General features: G+C 33.3%; 1 protein-coding gene across 1 annotated transcript; it reads left to right on the plus strand.

The window, feature by feature from the left end:
- The first annotated feature begins 15968 nt into the window (after window positions 1-15968).
- Window positions 15969-19289, plus strand: LOC110883768 (putative disease resistance protein RGA3). The gene is made up of 2 exons (XM_022131414.2): window positions 15969-18975; window positions 19103-19289. The coding sequence occupies exons 1-2, from the start codon at window positions 16067-16069 to the stop codon at window positions 19110-19112; spliced, it is 2919 nt and encodes a 972-aa protein (XP_021987106.1). The 5' UTR covers window positions 15969-16066; the 3' UTR covers window positions 19113-19289.
- Window positions 19290-26232: the final 6943 nt, after the last annotated feature.

The raw sequence follows: 26232 nt of genomic DNA on the forward strand, positions 1-26232 counted from the left end.
TAACCAAGTTTCTCTATTTTACTTGATTTACCCAGTGGATATAATAATATAAACTGAGTTGACCACTTTGATTCATAATTTTGACCATTATTTACTTTGTTTAATTATGCAGTACAAGATGATGGCCCTTAGAATTACCAAATTAGGCACATCAGATATTCAGTTACAAAATGAGCATTACCATAGTTGTAATCTTCAAGTTATTATTGTAACATTTCTGAATGATTATGGGATGATATTAGGTCTTTACATACATTGTTTTTGTATAATAGCAGAAAAAGCTCGGTTGCAAGCGGCAGCAGAGGCTGCCGAAAACGCAAGAAGGCGAGCAGAAGCAGAAGCTGCGTTAGAGGCAAAGCGAAAGAGAGACCTCGAGAGGGAAGTAGCTCGTCCGGCGTTATTGAAGGTATCCACCTTTACCTTGATAATCGAATAAAAACATTAGAGTAAAATGCCATTTCTGTCCCAGAGTTTTGGCCAGTTTTGCAACGTTTGTCCAAGGTTGGTTTGTTCGCATCTGGATCCAAAAGGTTTGAAATCTTGCCATTTTTTATCCGGCTTGTTAACACTTTTCATTTTTCTTCGTTAAATTCGGGGGTATTTTCGTACATAAAGTGAAAAAGACCGAATTACTCTTTAAGTGAATACTTGTACATAAAGTGAAAATGACCGAATTACCTTTAAGTTAATTGAAAAGACAGAAATACCCCTGACTTAATGGAGAAAATGGATGGAGTTAACGGGCCAGATGAAAATGGCAAGATTTCAAATCTTTTAGATCCAGATGCGGAACAAGCCTTTATCATGGGTCACTGGACGCGTTAGACAGTTTTAACTTTGGGTCCAGCAATCCTTTGGAACAGCTCAATCGGTACATGAAACAGGATGATGAACACGAAGAAGACAATGATGGTGAGCTCGAACCACCAACTGTTGTTCCAGGTCATCAGATAAATATGGACGTGGAAGAAGGCGAAATCGATTGAGTGTTTTAGAATAATTAGTATCATCTTTTATGTATAGAATGATTTCTGGCTATTAAGCCTGGTCAGGAACTGAAAAAAATCAAAAAAAGAAAAGAAAAAAAAAGAATTTATAGAATGGTGTTATTAAACATTCATTTTCATGTGGTTTTGATTTCTCTGCATATGTGAATGATCTTTTATTAGTTGACTCTATATTTGATTGTTGTAACTGCATAGGAATTTTTAGTATAGAACTGCTTGCGACCTCAGTTATTATAGTATTAATTTACCATTTTGTTATAGCACAAGGCAACAACTGTATAGGCAACAATCACTCCCTTCCACATATGACCTTTTGAAGGCTTCTCGGGGGGTGATGGAATTGTGGCTTGAATTTCCAACACCACGTTGGCCCGCATATGCAAATGCCACGTCACTCAACGCATTAAAGAAGTTGAACGCAGTCCCAACTGTGCTCTTAGCTTTGTAGCCGTATAAAAAACGGGTTGAGCCATTAACCCGTCTAAGTATTTAGAAAAAAAAAAGTTTTCCCTTTTACATAGTTAGTCATAATTAACTTATTGGCTAAACGTATCTAACAACCTTAAATTTTCTTCGTACTCAGTTCAAAAATTCCAAAAACATTCAAGGCATAGTTAGATCACGTAGAACCTATAGCTAAAAAAATGAACAAAAGGTATATCGCTAAAGAATTGATAAACTAACATAAAAACGTGTGCCAACATATCACGAATAAGAAAACTAACTTAAGTACTATACAATATATCACGACACGACTGATAAGCTGACGCGAAACGAGTATCCTATTGTAAATCACCACTCCCGCTGCATCGCGCGGGTAAATGGCTAGTATATATATATAGGGGGAGGTTCATTTGAGAAGAATGTTCTTGCAAGAAGAAAAATAAATTAATCTAAGCCCTACATTTTTATGATCAATGGTTGTGAATCAAGATATCATTTTAGTCCTCTTTTAATTAATGCTTTAATTAATAAGGGTATGATAGACAATTTGATATAGAATACTAATAAATATTATCAAGAGTTACTCAAGTCTCATTAATGACACAATAATTTGTTCTTCACCACCATTAATGTGTTAGGTCATACACCAATTTTATTAGGAGTGACAAAAGTATTTAAAAGTGTTAATGTCCTACACATATTTTATTATGTGTCGCAAATTTATGCAAAATGTTGTGGTCCTACACATTCTGTTGCCTACACCCAAACATTTTTTTATGGTGTAGGAAATGTTGTGTTTATGGTGTAAGAAAAGTTGAATATGTAGGATCATGTGCATGATTGTTTTTATTGTGTAAGATGCACATTTTTTTTAATAGGATAGACTCATTAAATGACTAGACATTCATTAATTTGAATAACAAAAATAAAGGATACACTCATTAAATGATTTGTTCAAATTACCTTTGTACCCTTTATTCTTTTTATTCTTAATTTGTAATTTCTTCTCATTTGAACTCTCCACTATATATATATATATATATATATATATATATAATGCTGCAAATAATCAACACGTTTTATTAATTAGACCATGGTTAATACCCCCTAGATGGTATTTTTCGGCACATCAACATCATAACGGCCCTTTAAAAATATTTAATGGTTAACGCTCCTTAATATTTTTTCAATAATTACTTTCCATTTTTTTTTCTCTTCATTTGACGTTATCGTATAAATGTGCCTCCTTCTTTATGCCCCTATGATGTCTAGTGGTGTTAGAGGCGTTATCAAGGCTCTTCACGTCCCTGTAATGCCCCACTACACATGGATTTAAGGAGAGTACAATGCCAACGACAAATAATGTTGAAATTCTAAAAAAACAATCTGAATCATTTAGTTATTATTTTAAATTGAATGAAAATGCATAATTATAAAAGGTTAAATGATTTATCTCTTTAATTAATTGTTTTTTCTACTTTCTTTTCGTAATGTATATATTCTATATAATTTCATTTGATTTACGTTATCATGATTTATTTTAACTGTCAAGAATCTTAGAGGAATACACAAATAAACGAATATTTCCTATTTGTTCTTTCAGTTCTTATTATTTTTGGTATTGTGTTGACTTTCTTAGAATCATACCTAAAATTCTATAATACATTACAAAACGACGATCTAGTGGTAATTTTTGTGAAATTACTTCTTCGTATAAAACTAAACTCATCATATAAAACAATTAATTATATAAGAGTAATAAGACATGTTAAAATATGAAACTTGAGTTTATACAATGTGTTGCCTGTAGTGTGGGCCTTGTTTCTTACTAGAATAAAATCAGCATCATCCTCAAGGAAAAGGACCCTACCATGCATACATATAATGCAACACAAGAACCTCCAAAAAGTTGACATTCTTCATGTATTCTTCATGACTTCCCTCGTACCAGTGACGGATCTAATTAATAAGAATTTGGGGGTTCTAAGGAACCCCCTTCATTTTGAAAAAAAAAAATGGTGGAAACCTTTGTATGATTCAAAAAAATAGTAATAATTAGTAAGAATCTAACAAAAGGAACCCCCTGAAAAAAAATTCATGGATTTGTCACTCACTCGTACCCTATAAGCAACCCCTGGAAAAAAATTCATGGACCGTACATGCATACATATAATGCAACACAAGAACCTCCAAAAAAGTTAACATTCTTCATGACTTCACTCGTACCAAGGGCGGATCTAGGGGGTATTTGGGGGTTCTCAGGAACCCCCTCGATTTTGAAAAAAAAAATAGTAGAAACCCTTGTATGATCCGAAAAAAATAGTGAGAATTGATGAGAATTCAACAAAAGGAACTCCCTGAAAAAAAAATTCATGGATCCGCCTCCCACTCATACCCTAAAAGCAACTTAAACGTTTGATAGTAAGCCTTAAAGGCCTCATCCCTACATCATATAAAACAGATTATGCCAACGCATGGTTGATAACCAAGAAACATGTCACTAGAATTTGTCCGATATTATACTCTTATACAATTAGCAACTTGAGTTATGTCTCATTTATTTAAAAGTCACATCTTTTAATATAATTGTAGAGATACCCCTTCCTTGATCATCATGTCGTATCCTTGGAATGATTGGAAAGAATATAAACCGCAAAATACAATCCGTAGGAATGGTATTCACGCCTGTTAGTTTCACATGCTATGCGGTTCGATTTTTATTCAACCGTTTTCTCTATTATTTTTATCCCTTCCTATTTCTTTATTGTCACATCATTTTTCTTTTACATATTGTTTGCATCAAATATTATATTCTGCACCGATTCCGAATTTTCATTTTCTTTCCAACGCCCTTTCAAAACCTCTTCAATTTCCATTCATAATTTCAAATAAACCCACCAACAACAACCATCGCCATCAAAGTTAATCAATTGATTAAGTCATATAACTCTTACATGATTTTTGTAACTCTTTGAATCCCATTTTTCTTGATTGTTATTTGCATGTGCAAGTACAAATTAGTATAACCTATAAATGAGTACAACCCTCTGCGTGTTTAATTGTAAGAACAACATACGTTTCTGTGTTTAATCGTAAGAACATAAGTTCAATCGATATATCAACATTCCTTGATTAAAAAGTTAATTTGAGTATAAAGGTATGTACAAAAAAACAACCTTCCTAACCCATTTACGTTTGGAAAAGCAAACACCCTTTCGGCAAATAGGAACCGTCGACTCTTCGTCTCGGCGAGTTGTACCGCTATTGCCCCATATTCTTGTAGTGAAAACACTCATTAATAATTTAACCAGCGCGTGGCTGAGAAATACTATAGACACGTCTTAGCAAGGTTTTTTTTTTAATTATTTGCTTTCATATAATTACAACTTTTTTTAGAAAGGTATATAATTACAAGTTTTTTTGGCAGGGTGAAGTTTGTGATGTTTAGAAACAAATGAACATCAAGTTATTTGTGACACTCATTAGAAACGAAAACTATCTTCTTTGAAAAGACTAACCAAAAATGCAAACACTACAACAAAACGGGGTAATAGAGGCGACGACACAGCCGCTAATAATCTCGCCGTTCGATCATGATAAGAAATGAGTGACTGGTGTTTATTGTGGGACACTGGGTTCCGGATCGACCAATAGCGGCGACATATGAAGTGTCTCCGCTATTGGTGTCGCCGCTATTGCCCCATATTCTTGTAGTGAAAACACTCATTAATAATTTAACCAGCGCGTGGCTGAGAAATACTATAGACACGTCTTAGCAAGTTTTTTTTTAATTATTTGCTTTCGTATAATTACAAGTTTTTTTAGAAAGGTATATAATTACAAGGGATCAGCGTTCCGCCGCAACGCGCGGATTGACGGTAACTTGTTTTCTACGAAAAACAAAGTTTTTTAAGAAAAACATGAGTTGCACCCAGTAGTTGTAGTTGCTACTTGCTAGAACCTAGAGAAAAAAACTTAATGATAACCCGCTACCAATAAGTCCTGGTTCAGCCAATACCAATACCAATACGAAACCTCAATGGGCTGATCATTTGTAGCCCTAGAAGGTAATTTTGTAATAATACAACTTAACGTGTGTTTCATTTGGGTCATGTATATTATATGTACACATATATCGAAATCATATAAATACATGTGAGTACGTTGTCTTTATTTGGATTTGGAATCATCGGAAGCAAATTGTCTCAGACAAAACGAATTTTCAGAAGTCCAAGAATGAAAGTGATATATTGTTTTGTCTATCTATGAAATAAGATATGCATGGATGGGAATGGAAGAAATACAGTTTTTTGTGTAGTGTGTGGACCTTTTCATTCAAATCTCTAAAAGACAAACACCCTGCTAGGTTCCTTCAATTTTACAACCAAATTTGGGAATTCAAATGTTTAACGAATTCGTTACTTTGGAACTGTTTCCTTCAAGAACGATTCTGTTTTTTTTTACATTGTTTGATCTAGTTCAAAATATGAACATACTAGGGTTCATCGCTTGTAAGCATTACCATGTTATTTTCTGCTCTTTAAAAAAACAATGAAAGTATTTGAAGGTGTCCTAAAAATATTACTTGAGATGATGAAGATAAAAAAACAATGAAAGTATTTGACGAGTCCTAAAAAATATTACATGAGATGATGAAGATAGTTTAATATATTACTTAACTAGCTATTAATTAATCTTCAAAACAACTTTGAGCATAAGAAAAGGATAAACCATATGTTATTAAGTAACCTTAAACATCTTCAAAACAACTTTGAACATAACAAAAGGATAAACCCTATGTTATTAAGCAATAACAAACACCACATATATGGGAATGGGATTTTTACAAAATAAGATGTACATTTTTTTTACAAGAATGTTATTTTGATACTCCTTAACTAATGTGTGTTGATTACTCTATTCAAGGTATATGTAAGTTAATTCTACTGCTATGCAGATGGCACTAAAATAAGTGTATGGCCAAATTTATTCATGATTTACAAAATAATTTGCACACCGACCTATACGCATCATATAGGCCTATATAATGCATATAGGGTTTTTGTTGATTCCAACGCCAAAACCTTTGATCAAACCTAGGACAGCGTCAAATCAGTCACATATACGATGTGTATAAAGCATGTACGAGGGGCCTATACGAGGCTTATATACGCCGCTTATAGGCCCTGTGTATGGATAGTTTTAGCCTTAATTATTTTTTTCCCGGGATGTATATTGTTTTTTTTAATAGATCAAGGTGATGTGTAATTTTGTATAGAACAAAACTAGCTTGTATGCAACTTCTAATTGATAAAACGGTAAATAATAAGTTATATGAGTCTAAAATATATAAATTTTATACAAAACAAGTCAAATTATAATCTGTAATCGGTGGCGAGAAGCGAAAACAAGAAGCATATTGTACTGAAACAAATTAAGGGGTGCAGTAAATACATCTAAATTGCATGGAAAAATGTCATGCATGGCATTCCACTGATTACTACAACTGCATGCCATGTCACATGCACATACCATCTCCATCAGGCCCATCACTCCTGCTCTTTTCACTCTCTTCCCCACTCTCACCTTCTGTATACTGTAATATTAACCAGGAAAATAAATGCTATTTTAATATTTTAAAGTTGTAAAAGAATAAAGTTTTCTTTTGGAAAGATTTACCTTTTAGTTTTAAGCTCATGTGTGCTTAATATTTTAAAGCTGTAAAAGAATAAAGTTTTCTTTTGGAAAGATTTACTTTTTAGTTTTAAGCTCATGTGTGCTTAATGGATATGGGTAATATTATGTTTTTTCATATTCATATGTAATTATGTATGAAAAGATATTTTATATAAGAAATTTCGTATACACTTGACTTGATTGTAAAAGAATAAAGGTTTTTTTTTTTGGGAAAGATTTACTTTCTAGTTTTAAGCTGATGTATGCTTAATGGATATGGGTAATATTATGTTTTTTCATATTTATATGTATAAAAAGATATTTTATATAAGAAATTTCGTATACACTTGATTTAAGATTTATAATAATATATATATATACATATTTATAATAACATGTGTTTATGTGATTTATAATAATATATTTTTATAACAATATATGTTTTTAGAATAACATGTGTTTAATTATGTGATTTATAATAATATATTTTTATAACAATATATGTTTAAGTAAAACAAAGTTTTTTTTATACCACATAAGATACGATATACCTAAAGCATGTTCTTGCTAGATTTTTTTATACCACATAAGATATGATATACCTAAAGCATGTTCTTGCTAAATACGATATTAAGTAGGTTATATAAGATTTTTTTTTTTTTTTTTGAAAAGTAAACTTCATTAGGAACAGACGAACCTATAAAACAAGGAACGCCCCATAATTACAACATATACAGCGGGTACTTTACCCAATCATCCCAAACAATATCCTTAAATCTAGACCGATGTTTAAGCCAAAAGAAACATAAAGCCTTAACTGTCGCGACAATCTCCACCACTTGGGGCTTAGAATTTTGGAAAATCTTCTTATTACGTTCATTCCAAATCAACCAACAGGTCGCCATGGTAATACCCCTTAAAACCTTCTTTTCCCACTTAGACTTATTGTAAAAATAATCCATCCGCAGAAGATCTTGAACCGAATCCACTCCCAAACCAAAAATTCTGCACCAACTCAAAATCTTGCTCCAAACCCCAAATGAGAAACCACAACTCACTATAATATGGATACTACTTTCCTGCACCGTTCACAGAATGGGCAAGACAAGTCCGGAATATTCAACATTCTTTTAAACAACGCCTCACAGGTCGGAAGTCGGTCTAACTCCAAGCGCCAAATAAAAATGTTAATCTTTAACGGAATCCAGGATTTCCACTTCAAGAACTGAACCGGAACCTCATAACGCTTCGTCCGCGGCCATCTTTTCACCGCAACAACCGGAACCTCTTTCTCCAAGCGCCAAATAAAAATGTTAATATTCAACTTTCTTTTAAACAACGCCTCACGGGTCGGAAGTAGGTTATATAAGATTCCCGTGGGAATGAAGAGGTGAATTGTATTTAGAAAAAAGAAAAATTAACTTCATTTGAAGGAAGAGTTTTTAACATATTAAATCTTTATTTTTCTTTTCATTTCCGTCAAACTCGGGAACACGGTAGTTAGTTAAATCTTTTCTTTCCACTCCCTTTCTTTTTTCTCCTTAATTCATTTTCTCTTCTTTTCTTTCGTTTATTAAACTTCGGAACGCAGTGTTTTTCTGCATCATTGTTTTTCAATCAATTCTTTTACAAAAAAAAACCCTAATTTACTAAACATGTCTCTTATGTTACACATATCTCTGTCGTTGCACACCTCCATTGCTTCCATCAATGATGTCGGACCCAAAACCCGTACCGTCACTAGAAACCGTAACGTCAATCAAGGGATTTAAAGGTCTTGATGTCGTGTATGCGGGTTAGGGTTCAGTTCAGTTGGGGTTCAAATGTGAAAAGACGACGGCGGATGGAGTCATTATTGCGATTCCGATAAGTTGGGATTCTAGTCAACGTATCCTATGTTCTTGCGTAGATCTGAGAACACATAGATTAGTACCAACGGTTTGTGTCACACCCCACCCGATGGCGGAAACATCGGAGTGAGACGAAGAAAGATTGCTCATCACACATAACGCTAATTGTGACAATAGAATTAAAGATAAATTGATTTCATTCATAATAAAATGTTACAATACATGAAAGTTGAAATACCACATGTTAAATACAAGAAAACAATACAACAACAACTATGAAATTTATACAACGTATTTGACCTAAGACGTCTAAATGTGTATCTAAGCATCAACACTATTTCAGTTTCAAAGCATCGTCATTCTCAACCTGTAACATGTTTAAAATAAAGTTCAATGCAAAAGTAAAGGCGAGTATACAAGTTTTCATACATAGCATAATAGATAAGTTTCAAACAATTCCATGTGGCAAGCTCTTGATACAACATAAACAATAAAATCGGCATGTGTTCGACTGTGACAACCGTCAAAAATCCAGGTATCCGTACAATTAATTAACCATGATTAGTGCTTAATGACTGTGCTGAATTACAATTAATTGCTCTCTGATTATTGCATCATACTTACATATGCATCACATTTCGTAATGTCACATCATTTTTACATACAAACTTTATTGACATAAACGATGCACAAAGAACAGCTAGCACAGTTAGCGGATAACTCAGAAAAATGCTTACGAAGTTCAGTACATAGACGGACAGTGTTTTGAGACCCCGTATGGGCCAGAGACAAGGTACTACACTAGTATAGTGTGTAGGAAAGTGAGGATCACATAACTGCTTCACTAGGTGATAGTTTAAGTGCAGGAAAGTGCCTAAAACCCACTTAAAGTGCTGAATTCAGCATTTTTCAGCAAAAATCAGCATTTTAACAAGTTTGTACCATGCAAAAACATGACTAAATGGTCCTGAATGCTTTCCTAAGTGTCAGGAATTAAAAGTGTCACAAAAGGGTACATAAAGATCACTAAACGAAATAGTTTGACACTTTAACGAACCGGTATCTAACCGAACGACCGGACACTACCCGAAACACCAAAATTATACTAGAAGCATTGCTTTATTATTTCTGAGCTAGTTATGATCCTCGAACACCCTAACACACTATATAACACATCATATGCATAACACCTAAACATCACACTTAGAATCTAACCATCAAACTAAACTTACCATTGAAACCCAACCCATACCCCCCCCCCTCCAATTGACGGTCACAAGTGGGTCCCCCACTTGTGATTTCCTTTTATCTTATAAGATTTGTAAAGTGATTTGTTGTGCACTTAGTAGACACATGATCCAATGGATAAAGGATTAACATGGTTATAAGAAGATTATATGCTCATTATCTCACACACACAAACACACACCACTCCATCTCCTTCCTCCCTTCCTCTTTTTGGTCGAGAACAAGCAACAACATCACCACCATCATCATCTCACTTCCATCCAATCCAAGTTCATCACAAGGTGTTAGAAGGTGTCTAAGGAAGTGTGGAGCTTGTGGATCTTGAAGGACCTCTCCCAATTACTTTTATCCATCACATTTGTCATCTTCATCTTCTAGTGTTCTTCCCTAGCCCTTGTGCTAGTAGTAAGCTCCTTGTAACTTGATTTTACTTCATATTTTGATGATTAAAAGATGATGAACATTGTTAATCTTGATGAAAACTAAAGAACATAATCATGAAACTTTAACATAAGCTTAATAACATAAGAATACTTGTTGATTAGTGATAATTTGCTTCTTGATGATTGATAATTTGTGTTAGTGATGTTAGACATCATAAGAAACCTACTAGATTGTAATTAAACACATGATCTAGTAAGTTAAGGTGGTGATCTTGTGAAAGACCAAGATCATCATGCTTTATGTTTTCATGAACTTGAAGTGATAATGATTTTATGAATAATGAAGTATGTAATATGTTACTAGTCATAAACTTGGATGACTTCAAAAACTAGTTTTCTCAAGAAACTAAGTTAAATCACAAGATTTACATAAACATTGTTTTTAAAGAAACTAACTATGTTTCTTGTGGTGAAACAAGTATAAGAATACATTGTTTACAAGAAAAATTCAAAAGAATGATTTTTGGAAAAATCATCTAGTAAGTTGTAAACACCTAAATCTTTTAAGAACGAGATTTTTAAAGAAGTAAATACATTTTAAAGGGTAACTAAACCTACTAAAAGCCCTAGTAAGTTACTACAAGTTTTTATGAAAGTTCAAGTTCATGATTAGTATGTAAATAGCATTGTTTTGGCACTTGGTAAGTGTAAGTTGTCTAAGATTGTTTATTGATTGTTTGTGATGATTTTTAAAAAGAAAATGATATGCTTTGATAGCATGGACACCTCCATTTTTAGGGGAAACTATGGCAAAATTTTCTAAAAATATAAACACTTAAAAAAATATTTTCAAACCAATAACATATATGTGTATTACAAAAAAAAAATTATCTATTCCATGAGTAATATGTCGGAATTTCCAACACACATCCTACGGAATCAATTTAGAAATAACATATATTTTTATAAAATAATAAAATTTATATTTTAATATCATTAATTTTGTTTATTATGAATATTTGTTTACGATGAATTGGATTCCTACGCATTTTCTACTAATCGTTAAAATAAAAACGAATTCCGTCGGAATTCCGTCGAAAACTTCCGACACATTTCTTACGCATACCGATTCCTACGGATTTCTGACTAATAGTTAAAATGAAAACGAATTCCATCGGAAATCCTTGGGAAATTTCTGACACTTTTCCTACGCATAACAATCTGTGGCTTTTTTGTCGCTTTTTTGTCACAAAACTAAGACCCTTTCTTGTTCGTCGGAATTTCATGGGAAAAGTGTCGGCATTTTCGTTCGTAGGAAATGTGTAGGAAATTTTGGTAGGAATAGTAGTAGTTTTCTAGTAGTGCTTGCCATAGATTTTCTTACAAAAATAAAAATATTGGAGGTTGGTTTTATAAATAAAAATGGATAAATATGTATTTAGAATATATATTTACATTAAAGACATATTGTGTGTGATTATTTGTATACTTTATGTATTAGTTATATTATTTTAGGATTTAAAATAATATGACTTAACAAATACCAAGAAATTTACAATCTAAAATAATACCAAAAATCACAAGGAATAAATATATAAGTTACACACATAATATTGTGAAACCAAACGCCAGAACGTAACTTACAGAATATTCCGGAAAATACCGTTATAAATATATTTTTGATAAATGATATTTTGGATACAAGAGATGAAAATATAATTTTTGTAAATATTACCAAGTTATATCATATTTTCGACAAAGACAAAATATATTATTTTTGGGAAGTAAAAATATATTTTCCTAGAATATTTAGAAGATATATGATTTTTCGGAAAAATATATATTTTCTTGAAATACATTATTTTTGGACAAAATAAGTTTATATATATTTTCTAAAGTGAGAGTTGAAAATATATTAATTTGGAGCTAAAATAGTTTTACCAAAAGAAAAATTATGAATAATTTTTCTAAGTAATATTCCTTAAGACATGTGTTTTGGAAATAAATATTGGATATTTGTTCAATATTCCGGAATAATCAAGTATGAGTATACTTAGCAAATACAAGCATACGAAAATACATGTATGAGATACTCCCATCCTTGGGAAGGAAATATGAGTATAAATACTTGAGAAGTATTAGTACAAAATATTGTTTAACAAATTATTCTAAAATTAAATATAATTTAAAGTTAAAATAATTATTATTTTAACAAATAATTATAATTTGGAATATCATTGAAGACATGAAAGAAACGTAACTCAGAAACGTTAATTCTAAGTCAAGGCACGGTCCGCTCGTCTAATAGACGTTAGTACATTGTAGGTAGTCGTGTTTGCTGACGAGATTTGAGTTACGAGTACCGAAGACGCAAAACTGTGAGTTCATGTCCCCCTTTTCTCTTAACTGCTTTCAGTTTTATTAACTTTGGGGGTGAAATACATGTTACAAAAGGATTACATACAAGTACAATTGGTATGGTTAGCCTAGGAAAGAACTATAGATCATATGAATTGGTAGGCGCATACTTGAGACCATTAATCCTCGTATAAGGACCGAGGGGCATGAGTGATAGATCTATTTGGGTGTAGCGAGCCCACACCCATGAGGACCAGGGTGAAAAGATCATTCACACTATACCACACACATCAATCTCATCGGTAACCCCCTGTTAACCCCCTGTTACCTGCACTGTCCAAAGAGCAGTGTGTGGTAGTAGGTAGGGGTTACTCGCTGTGAAGAATCCGGGTTCCTTGACCCCTTAATATATTTATATTTTGATTTCAGTCTCAGATAAGTTCTATTTCTGGAATAAAAAAAATTAAAGAAGGCGTATTAATATTAACTTGTTTGAATTGGAAACTGGCTTATTCAATGGTCAAGGCCACGGATATATCAACCTTATCATATTTACTAACGGGTCAAGTTTACCATTGTTTGTATACGCGTCATAATAAGCTACATTATTAAACAAGTCAAACTTATTAATTTTATTAACCAGGTCAAACTCATCATTATTAGGCTATAGGGTGTGGTTATGACTCTTATGACCCACCACATAGGCGACATGTCATCTATCTTTAATCCACCATTCAAAACCACTACTCTCAGACCATAGGGTATGGTTTGGGTAGTCCCTTTGGGGACTATCCGCCACGTAGGCGTTACGTCACATTCGATGAAGGACCATCCAAAAAAGACTACCCAAAGACTACCCAAGGGTGTGGTGACTACCCAATAATAAAAAACTAATCTTCATCAATTATAAAAGACATTATGTTTATGTTTAAAAGAAAAAAAAACAAAAACAAAACAAAACTTAAACCATTTTAAATATGTTATTAAGTACAGGGGCTAATTATGTAAAATTTCAAAACTTTCAAAACCAAACATGTGCCTTCATCTTCTACATAATCCGGCCGGTTTTTCCGGCGACAATTCCGGCAACTCCGGAACCTGTTTCCACGCTTTTTCGGTCCGTTTCTTTAGCGATAAACCTCATCTCCACATAAATCATATCTATTCACTCGTTTTTATCCCGAAATTTAAAATAAAGGAGAGAGAGAAGAACTACAGGGCCAACCATCAGCCAATCAATGGGCTCATCTCCAACGTCCGCAGATGGACGCCAGCGACGCAACGGAGGGAGGGGGCGGTGGGGGACGATCCCCACACCGCATGGTTTCATGGTGTGGTCATGACCCAAACCACTACCCCCTTTATTTTTTTTATTAAATGAGAGGATCGTGATAATCATGGTTTAATTCATGAGAACCACCATCAATCAAAAAAGTGGGTGATGTATCATAAAATTAATGGTACTATGTGGAAATAATATTTCAATCTGGCCCCACACCCTACAACCTCACTAAATAAGTCAAAAATATCATTTTTAGTGAACCAGAACAAATTTATATTTTTAGTATAGGGTCAAAGTTATAATTACAGTGAACATTTTGATTAAGTTTTAAGTGTATGATTTTATGAAACTCGGACTAACACGGGCATAAAACTAGTTTATGTTGATCAAAGAGGATACGTAACTCTGTCCATACTTTTCCATAAATAAAATATATAATAAACTTTTCCATCTATATCAAAACATACTTGTCTCTAAATTTTGTTATTTTTTTAAATATCTCACATCTGATTTGATATCTTTATCAGAGCCGGCTCAACCGTTTTGGTGGCCTAAGGCGAAGTAAAATTTTGTGGCCTTTTTCCCAAAAAATTTATGTAATTGAAAGTTAAACTTGAAGGGCCCAAGTGTAATTATTTAAAAGATTGTGTTAAAATTTAAAAACAAGAAAAAAAAATGGTGAACTAGGGATTCGAACTCAGGTCTCACCAACATCTATACATACACAACACCACTACACTACCAACCATCAATTTGTTGATAACCCACACCCTAAATCTTTTATAAATGGACTGTTGTTTCATCAAATTGTGGAGGCCCTATAGTTTTGATGGCCCAAGGCCCAAGCCTCATTTGGCTTACCCTTGGGCCGGCCCTGATCTTTATCTATTTCTTACTCACAAACAAGTATTTTATTATTTTTTTTCTCTTTCCTACACACTCACAATAAAAATATAAAGGATTGAATGTAAACCTCTTAGACCACATGAAGTGGGCGTTGAAAAATGGCGTGGTGGCTCTTCCACGCCGGGAACACCGCCCCATGGGTGGCGTGGAGGTGGCGTGGAGGCAATTGAGTTAGCGATGTGATGCGAGTTGATTGGTGGTTTGCGTCAGAAGGTTTGTGATTGGTGAGGTTTTTTTATTTTTATTTTATTTTTTTCTTTTTAAACTTTAACAAGAAAAGGTGAGGTTCTTTCCACGCTACTTTCTATATATTTTTTTCCACCATTAGAAGACTTCATTTGTAACCTTAACCAAGAAGAAAGGCAAAAAACCTTAACCAAGAAGAAAGGCAAAAAGTCATACCTATTGAAAAGTCATACCTGCCGACTACCATAGCCATTGAAAAATATCCTCTTTTTTATTTTTTAATGTGGCGCAGGAAAAAAAAAAGTCATATATCGCTTATTAATTTGTTTTTCTTTTAATTTAATGATCTATGGGAGCATTTACAGAGTACTGCTATATTATTATTGATCAGTCATTAAATTATCTAACTAATCATCATTAAGCATATCAAATATCTCCCTCTACTCTAGAGTTAGTTTAAATTTAAAACTCAAATAAAACTAAAAGTGGTGATGTAAACTTTAACCAAAGAGCAAGGGCCAAAAGTGAAAAATCATACCCCTACCATCACTATCAAATTTGAATAATTCAACGATCAATATTGGTTTCTTGGCAATAATATATACCACATTTAACAAGAAGTAGATTGGAAACTAACGCCTTTTCAAAATCTCCACTTTCTTGCTTTGGTTTTGAAACATACTGTTCTTGATTTCCATTAATACTTTTTGTTCTAAATTTCTAATCATGGGAGATGGAGCAGCTTCGGCCCTTGTGAAGGATGTGTTGGAGAGATTGAATTCTGTTGATATCCAAGAGTTCGGTCTACTTTGGGGGTTCAATGAGGATGTTTTGGCTCTCAAGGATGATTTCGATCGAATCGAAGTTGTTCTTCAAGATGCAGAAGAGAAACACAGCAAAGAGAAGGCTGTAGGGTTATGGCTCAAGAGTCTCAGATCAGCATCCTTGGAGGTAGAAAATGTGTTGGACGAGATCTCGACTGAAGCTTTGCTACAACGTCTAGACAAAGAAAGAGGCATCATATATAGTGTAAGCGCCTTCTTCTCCTTTGATCATAATCCACTTATGTTCCAAGTTAGGATTGCTTACAAAGTTAAAGCCATAAGAACAAAATTGGATGCCATTGCATCTAAGATATTTGAGTTAAAGTTGACCCCTTTAGGTGCCATAAGTTATGTAGATGTGGGAGTTGAAGGTCAGATGCCAGATAGGGAAACCAGCTCGCTTATACATTCTTCAATTATCGTTGGAAGAACTGATGATATGAATTTGGTAACTGGCAAGATATGTAACAAAGATGTAGGAAAACATGATAATGATGCGATTCGGGTGTATTGTATATGGGGTATGGGAGGTGTTGGAAAGACTACTCTAGCTAAACTAGTCTATAACCATGAAAGCGTGAATCAATATTTCAAGTTAAAATTTTGGAAATCTGTCTCAAAAAAGTTCCAGGTTAAAGAGATAATAAAAGAAATCATTGAATCCATAGATAAACGTAAGTGTGGACTTCCACAGCTAGATATGTTGCAAGAGTCTCTTCAGAGCAAGTTAAGGGGAAATAAATTTTTAATTGTACTAGATGATGTTTGGATAGAAGACGGTGAAAAGACTCAGTGGGACCAATTAAGTGAAACATTAAGTTGTGGGGCAGAAGGGAGCATTGTTATGATCACAACACAATCCCAGACAACTTGTCAAATGATAACTAAGGTCCCCGAGTTAGAACATGAATTGGGATGTTTATCAGAGGAGGACTCGTTGTTATTATTCAAAAAGCTTGCATTTGAAGAAGGAAGAAAGGGGGATGACATAAGCGAGCTAGAGCCTATTGGAAGGGATATAGTTGAGAAATGTAAAGGATTGCCTTTGGCAGTGAAGACTTTGGGCGGCTTAATGTGGTCGAAAAGTAGTGCAGGCGATTGGAGACGTGTGAGAGACAACAACATATGGGAGTTGCAAGAAAACAACAACTTACCTGCTTTGAAGTTATGCTATGATAACTTGCTTCCGCATGTAAAGAGGTGTTTTGTTTGTTGTTGTTTGTTTCCTAAAGGCTACAATATGGAAAAGGATGTATTGATTCCATTGTGGATGTCAAATGGTCTTATTCCACCTAGAGGAGAAATAGACTTATATGTGCTTGGGGAAGAAATTCTTAATTGTTTGGTTTGGAAGTCCTTCATTTTTAAGACCAAGGAATTATCGGGTGCTAGATATATAATTCATGATCTTATGCACGACATGGCAAGACATGTGATGGGAGATGATTGTTTAGTTATAGAGCCAGACAAACAAGTTGTAATCCCAAATGAAGCCCTTCATTTGAGTTCCTCAAGTCCAGATTTTCAGTTTTCACTCGAGGATCTAGGGAAGTTAGCATCGTTAAGGTCAATATTCATGTACGGGAAGATGAATGAAGGTAGCATTAGCCAAATTTTCAACCACGTCTATCTGAGGGTATTACACTTGTCTGGTATTTGGTTAAAGACATTGCCTGAATCAATTTGCAAACTCAAACATCTGAAATACTTGAATTTATCACATTCAAGTATAGAAGATTTACCCGACTCAATTATTTATCTCCAAAACTTGCAAGTGTTGCTTTTGTTTTCTTGTCAGAAACTACGTGAATTGCCTGAATCAATTTGTGAACTAAAACATTTGAAATACTTGAATTTATCACATTCAAGTATAGAAGTATTACCCGATTCAATAATATATCTACAAAACTTGCAAGTGTTGCTTTTGGATTCTTCTCATTTGGGTAAGTTGCCTGAAGGCCTAAGACACATGAAGAATCTTAAATGTCTGGACATTAATCATTGTTATTCACTATTGCAATTACCAATAGGAATCAAAGAACTCACTAGTCTTCGAATACTTTCGATGTTTCCTGTTGATAACAATGGTGGGGCCAAAATAGGGGAATTGGGGAATTTAAATCTTCTTGGGGGAGAATTGGAGATACGATTACTTGAGAATGTTGGAGGTTTAAGTGAGGCCAAGAGTGCCAATCTCAAATCCAAAAGAAACATGAAGGTTTTGATGTTACGTTGGTCGGGTATTCGTCATTGGGATACTAGAGGAAATATGAGAATTGCACATGATGAAGAGGTTCTCGAGGGATTAGAGCCAAATATGAGTCTCAAGGAATTGAAAATACATTTTTACATGGGAAAAACTATTTGCCCAAGTTGGATGGAGGGTTTAAGAAATTTGGTTGAAATTAGTTTTTATTATTGTAAAAACTGTGAGCATATTCCATCAATAGGGAGATTACCCAATCTTAGGGTAATTCACTTGTCGATAATGGATTCTCTGAAGTGTTTCTATGATAATGAGGAAAACATGTTAGCAGACACCAGCAATATGTTTCAGTGTTTACAAAAACTAGACATTTACAACTGTCCCAATTTGGTTTCCTTGCCCAGCAACCTTCCAAAACTCGAGGCGTTAAGATTAGTTGAGTGTGACAAATTACTTTCTCTGCCGGAGGAGATTCAAAGTTTTAAGGATCTGAATAAACTTGTGATAATCAGTTGTAAACATCTAAGTACAAGGTGTGAAAAGGAGATCGGTGTAGATTGGCCTAAAATTTCTCACATTCCGTATATCAGAACTGACTCTCCAAGGTAACCTTAATTTTCTCTTACTTTCTTTATTGCAACTACATAACTTTGTTGCATTATGCATGATTTGCTACCAAAATGGTGTTTGAATATAGCTAACAAAAGTTCATTAAATCTGTATCTTATTTAGTTACATTTGAAGCGGAGACAAGATTGGCGAATTATGGGAGATTGGCGAATTATGGGTTCAACAGCAAGCTAAATGAAATCATGGTTTCTATGAATTTGTTTCGTTTACTTTGTTTGTTTACATAAAATATTATAATTTTGTTTCGAAGCTTACCTATTAAAACATTTCATATTTTTTTAGTTTCAAATTATATATGCAATATATGTATTGGATTGTATGGCACTCTCATTCACCTAACAAACAAATTTCTTGCTAACTGTTTGATGAGATCACATTTGATTCGGTCAAAAACTATAGAAACTATAGGAATTTCAACAGGGTAAAAGCCCTTTAAATGTTAACAATGAAATATGAAACCCAAAAACTTCAAATTGAATCCTGAAACAGTAGAAGATTTATATATCAATTAATTGGTGGAGTTCTTGGTATTGAGGAGGTCAACGGTAGGTCTGTACCGTAAACTATTTTTTGACGGGTCACAATTATTCAACTATTAAAAGAGTTTTTATATCGAGACAGGCAAGGTCGGCGCTGAGCATTCGTGTACCTTGTTCGAGTTCGAAAAAATATGCCTTTAGACCTTAAAGAAATATATAATATAAACTAGTTTTTCATACAACCCAATGCCAATGGGCTAATAACTAATATAAACTATAAGAATGGTTTTGTAACTGGGACTATGTTAATGTTTGTATTATTATACCCTATTAAAAAATAAATTTACGTATACATATCAGGTTTTACTTAAAATAACGTGCCCTTCGAAATATCGGGCCCTGACAAGTCAACGAGATTTTTTTACGGGTCACGATTATTCACTATTAAAAGAGATTTTATATCGAGCCAAGTCAACGGAAGTTTTTTTACCAGGTTGCCCCCCTCTCCCCCGGATTTTCGCTGGTAGTGTTACTACCAACGAAAATTTCCAAAAGAAAATTAGTGTCAAATATTGGATTTTGAGAGTCTGGCTCCCCTGATTTGGATTCTGAGAGTCCCTCCCCTGATTTTTCGTTCATTCTCCGCCACTTGAGGTCGTCATATAGAGCCCAAAACTTATATTGAAAATATCCAAATGAACCCAAACTAAAAGGTCCAAATCAGCCCAAACAGTTTATATTTAGAGAGTAAGCTACAAAAATTAAGAATTGGGCTTGTTCATATTCGTTTTTGTAATTTTAATAAAACAAAGGAACTAACGTTGTTAAAAACAATTCCTTGCTATTCTTGGCATATACTGAAAAAAAGTTCAAATTATGTATAATAGAATATTCCTAACTGGAACAAATTATTTATAATAAAATATTCCTAATTAGCATTTTTTGGGCTTATTGAAGTGAAACCGGCCCATGTTTGTCACTGAGATGGTATGTATTATTATTTATAATAAAATATTCCTAATTAGCATTTTTTGGGCTTATTGAAGTGAAACCGGCCCATGTTTGTCACTGAGATGGTATGTATTAATAATACGAATGCTTCAAATAATTAACCCTTTTTATTACTTACACCATCCGTAATGTCTCATAAATGGTATTTTCCGTCATATCAACATCATAATGTCTTTTTAAAAAATGTGTAATGGTTAACGCCCTTAATGTCCTTTTCAATCATTGATTTCCATTTTGTTTTCTCTTCATTTGACGTTATCCTAGAAATGTACTTCTCTTTTCATGTCCCTATAATGCCCAAAGGGGTGGTGTTAGAGGCGTTATCAAACCCCTTCACGCCCCTATAATGCTCCACTACGCATGGCCGAAAGTAGGATCCAAGGTCAACAACAAATAATGTGGAAATTCTAAAAAACCAATCTGAATCATTTAGTTAATATTTAGAATTGAATGAAAATGCATAATTATAAAAGGTTAAATGATTTATCTCTTTAACTAATTATTTTTTCTACTTTCTTTTCTTAATGTATATATTCTATATAAATTCATTTGCTTTACATTATCATGATTTATCTTAGCAGTCAAGAATCTTAGATGAATACACAAATAAACGAATATTTCATATTTGTTCTTTCAGTTCACATTATTTTTGGTATAGTGTTAACATTATTTGTGAAATTACTTCTTCCTATAAAACTAAACTCATCATATAAAATAATTATAGGTAAGAGTAATAAGACGTGTTAAAATATGAAACTTTGAGTTTATACAATTTGTTGCCTGTAGTGTGGGCCTTCTTTCTTACTAGAATAAAAATAGCCTCATCCTCAACGACAAGGACCCTACCATGAATACATATATAGCAACACAAGAACCTCCAAAAAGTTAACATTCTTCATGCATTCTTCACGACTTCACTCGTACCAGGGACGGATCTAGGGGTATTTGGGGGTTCTAAGGAATCCCCTTGATTTTGAAAAAAAAAAAATTGTCGAAACCCTTGTATGATCCAAAAAAGTTAGTAAAAAATAGTAATAATCACAAGAGGAACCCTCTAAAAAAATTCATGGATCCGTCACTCACTCATACCCTATAAGCAACTTAAACGTTTGATAGTTGCTTATAGGGTTCTCATTTGTACCCTATAAGCAACTCACTCCTACCCTATAAGCAATCCCTGGAAAAAAAATTCATGGACCCTACATGCATACATATAATGCAACACAAGAACCTCCAAAAAGTTAACATTTTTCATGCATTCTTCAGGACTTCACTCGTACCAAGGGCGGATCTAGAGGGTATTTGGTTGTTCTCAGGAACCCTCTGGATTTTGAAAAAAAAAAATAGTAGAAACCCTTGTATGATCCGAAAAAAATAGTGAGAATTAGTGAGAATCTAACAAAAGGAACCCCCTGAAAATAATTCATGGATTTGCCACGCACTCATACCCTAAAAGCAACTTAAACGTTTGATAGTAAGCCTTAAAGGCCTCATGCCTACATCATATAAAACAGATTAAGCCAACCCCATGGTTGATAACCAAAAAACAGGTCACTAGAATTTGTCCGATATTTTCTACGAAAAACAAAGTTTTTTTTTTAAGAAAAAACATGAGTTGCACCCGGTAGTTGTAGTTGTAGTTGCTATTGCTACTTGCTAGTACGTAGAGAAAAAAAAAAACTTAATTATAACCCGCTACCAATAAGTTCTGGTTCAGCCAATACCAATACGAATACGAAACCTCAATGGGCTGATCATTTGTAGCCCTAGAAGGTAATTTTGTAATAATATAACTTAACGTGTGTTTCATTTGGGTCATGTATATTATACGTACACATATATTGCAAGCATATAAATACATCTGAGTACGTTGTCTTTATTTGGATTTGGAATCATCGGAAGCAAATTCTCTCAGACAAAACGAATTTTCAGAAGTCCAAGAATGAAAGTGATATATTGTTTTGTCTATCTATGAATTAAAATATGCATGGATGGGAATGGAAGAAAGACAGTTTTTTGTGTAGTGTGTGGACCTTTTCATTCAAATCTCTAAAGACAAACACTCTGCTAGGTTCCTTCAATTTCACAACCAAATTTGGGAATCCAAATGTTTAACGAATTCGTTACTTTGGAACTGTTTCCGTTCAAGAACTATTCTGTTTTTTACATTGTTTGATCTAGTTCAAAACATGAACATACTAGGGTTCATCGCTTGTAAGCAATACCATGTTATTTTCTGCTATTTAAAAAGATACAATGAAAGTATTTCACTAGCCCTAAAAATATTACTTGAGATGAAGATAGTTCAAAATATTACTTAACTAACTATTAATTAATCTTCAATATAACCTTGAACATAACAAAAGGATAAACCATATATATGTTATTAAGCAATTCCAAACATCACATATATAGGAATGGGATTTTTTTTTCAAAATAAGAAGTACAATCTTTTACAATAATGTTATTTTCCTACTCCTTAAATAATGTGTGTTGATTACTCCATTCAAGGTATATGTAAGTTAATTCTACTGCCATGCATATGGCATTAAAATAAGTGTATGGCAAAATAGGTAGAGAATCCTGTAAAAAGTGCTCAAAGTGTGAGAAGTGTATTATAACACTATATATAATACTATATAACACCATATAAACACCGTATAACAATATGTAACACCATATAATACCATATAACACTATGTAACACTATATAACATTATATAACAAATATAACACTATAGTTTGTCTGAAAGCATGTCTATGATAGCTGTATAGTGTTATATTTGTTATATAATGATATATAGTGTTACATAGTGTTATATGATATTATATGGTGTTACATATTGTTATATAGTGTTTATATGGTGTTATATAGTATTATATATAGTGTTATAATACACTTCTCACTCTTTAGGCCCTTTTTACACTATCCTTACCCTGGCAATTCATGATTTACAAAATAATTTGCACTCTCTCATGCCAATTTGCACACCGACCTAGTTCATCATATAGGTCTATACAATGTATATAGGGTTTTTGTTGATTCCAACGCCAAAACCTTTGATCAAACCTAGGACAGCGTCAAATCAGTCATATATACGATGCGTATAATGCATGTACAAGGGGCCTATACGAGGCTTATATACGCCACTTATAGGCCCTGTGTATGGATAGTTTTAGCCTTAATTATTTTTTCCAGGGATGTATATTGTTTTTTTAATATATCAAGGTGATGTGTAATTTTGTATATAACATAACTAGCTTGTATGCAACTTCTAATTGATAAAACGGTAAATAATAAGTTATAGGAGTCTAAAATATATAAATTTTATACAAAACAAGTCAAATTATAATCTGTAATCGGTGGCGAGAAGCGAAAACAAGAAGCATATTGTACTGAAACAAATTAAGGGGTGCAGTAAATACATCTAAATTGCATGGAAAAATGTCATGCATGGCATTCCACTGATTACTACAACTGCATGCCATGTCACATGCACATACCATCTCCATCAGGCCCATCACTCCTGCTCTTTTCACTCTCTTCCCCACTCTCACCTTCTGTATACTGGTAATATTAACCAGGAAAATAAATGCTATTTTAATATTTTAAAGTTGTTAAAGAATAAAGTTTTCTTTTGGAAAGATTTACCTTTTAGTTTTAAGCTCATGTGTGCTTAATATTTTAAAACTGTAAAAGAATAAAGTTTTCTTTTGGAAAGATTTACTTTTTAGTTTTAAGCTCACACATGTGTGCTTAATGGATATGGGTAATATTATGTTTTTTCATATTCATATGTATGAAAAGATATTTTGTATAAGAAATTTCGTATACACTTGACTTGATTTTAAAAGAATAAAGTTTTTTTTTTTTTTGGGAAAGATTTACTTTCTAGTTTTAAGCTGATGTATGCTTAATGGATATGGGTAATATTATGTTTTTTTCATATTTATATGTATAAAAAGATATTTTATATAAGAAATTTCGTATACACTTGATTTAAGATTTATAATAATATATATATACATATTTATAATAACATGTGTTTATGTGATTTATAATAATATATTTTTATAACAATATATGTTTTTAGAATAACATGTGTTTAATTATGTGATTTATAATAATATATTTTTATAACAATATATGTTTAAGTAAAACAAAGTTTTTTTTATACCACATAAGATATGATATACCTAAAGCATGTTCTTGCTAGATTTTTTTATACCACATAAGATATGATATACCTAAAGCATGTTCTTGCTAAATACGATATTAAGTAGGTTATATAAGATTTTTTTTTTTTTTTTAAAGTAAACTTCATTAGGAACAGACGAATCTATAAAACAAGGAACGCCCCATAATTACAACATATACAGCGGGTACTTTACCCAATCATCCCAAACAATATCCTTAAATCTAGATCGATGTTTAAGCCAAAAGAAACATAAAGCCTTAACTGTCGCGACAATCTCCACCACTTGGGACTTAGAATTTTGGAAAATCTTCTTATTACGTTCATTCCAAATCAACCAACAGGTCGCCATGGTAATACCCCTTAAAACCTTCTTTTCCCACTTAGACTTATTGTAAAAATAATCCATCCGCAAAAGATCTTGAACCGAATCCACTCCCAAACCAAAAATTCTGCACCAACTCAAAATCTTGCTCCAAACCCCAAATGAGAAACCACAACTCACTATAATATGGATACTACTTTCCTGCACCGTTTCACAGAATGGGCAAGACAAGTCCGGAATATTCAACATTATTTTAAACAACGCCTCACAGGTCGGAAGTCGGTCTAACTCCAAGCGCCAAATAAAAATGTTAATCTTTAACGGAATCCAGGATTTCCACTTCAAGAACTGAACCGGAACCTCATAACGCTTCGTCCGTGACCATCTTTTCACCGCAGCAACCGGAACCTCTTTCTCCAAGCGCCAAATAAAAATGTTAATATTCAACTTTCTTTTAAACAACGCCTCACGGGTCGGAAGTAGGTTATATAAGATTCCCGTGGGGATGAAGAGGTGAATTGTATTTAGAAAAAAAAAATTAACTTCATTTGAAGGAAGAGTTTTTAACATAGTAAATCTTTATTTTTCTTTTCATTTCCGTCAAACTCGGGAACACGGTAGTTAGTTAAATCTTTTCTTTCCACTCCCTTTCTTTTCTCTCCTTAATTCATTTTCTCTTCTTTTCTTTCGTTTATTAAACTTCGGAACGCAGTGTTTTTCTGCATCATTGTTTTTCAATCAATTCTTTTACAAAAAAAAAACCTAATTTACTAAACATGTCTCTTATGTTACACATATCTCTGTCGTTGCACACCTCCATTGCTTCCATCAATGATGTCGGACCCAAAACCCGTACCGTCACTAGAAACCGTAACGTCAATCAAGGGATTTAAAGGTCTTGATGTCGTGTATGCGGGTTAGGGTTCAGTTCAGTTGGGGTTCAAATGTGAAAAGACGACGGCGGATGGAGTCATTATTGCGATTCCGTGAAGTTGGGATTCTAGTCAAGGTATCCTATGTTCTTGCGTAGATCTGAGAACACATAGATTAGTACCAACGGTTTGTGTCACACCCCAACCGATGGCGGAAACATCGGAGTGAGACGAAGAAAGATTGCTCATCACACATAACGCTAATTGTGACAATAGAATTAAAAATAAATTGATTTCATTCATAATAAAATGTTACAATACATGAAAGTTGAAATACCACATGTTAAAT

This window comes from Helianthus annuus, chromosome 1 (assembly GCF_002127325.2).
Source record: "Helianthus annuus cultivar XRQ/B chromosome 1, HanXRQr2.0-SUNRISE, whole genome shotgun sequence".
NCBI lineage: Eukaryota > Viridiplantae > Streptophyta > Magnoliopsida > Asterales > Asteraceae > Helianthus > Helianthus annuus.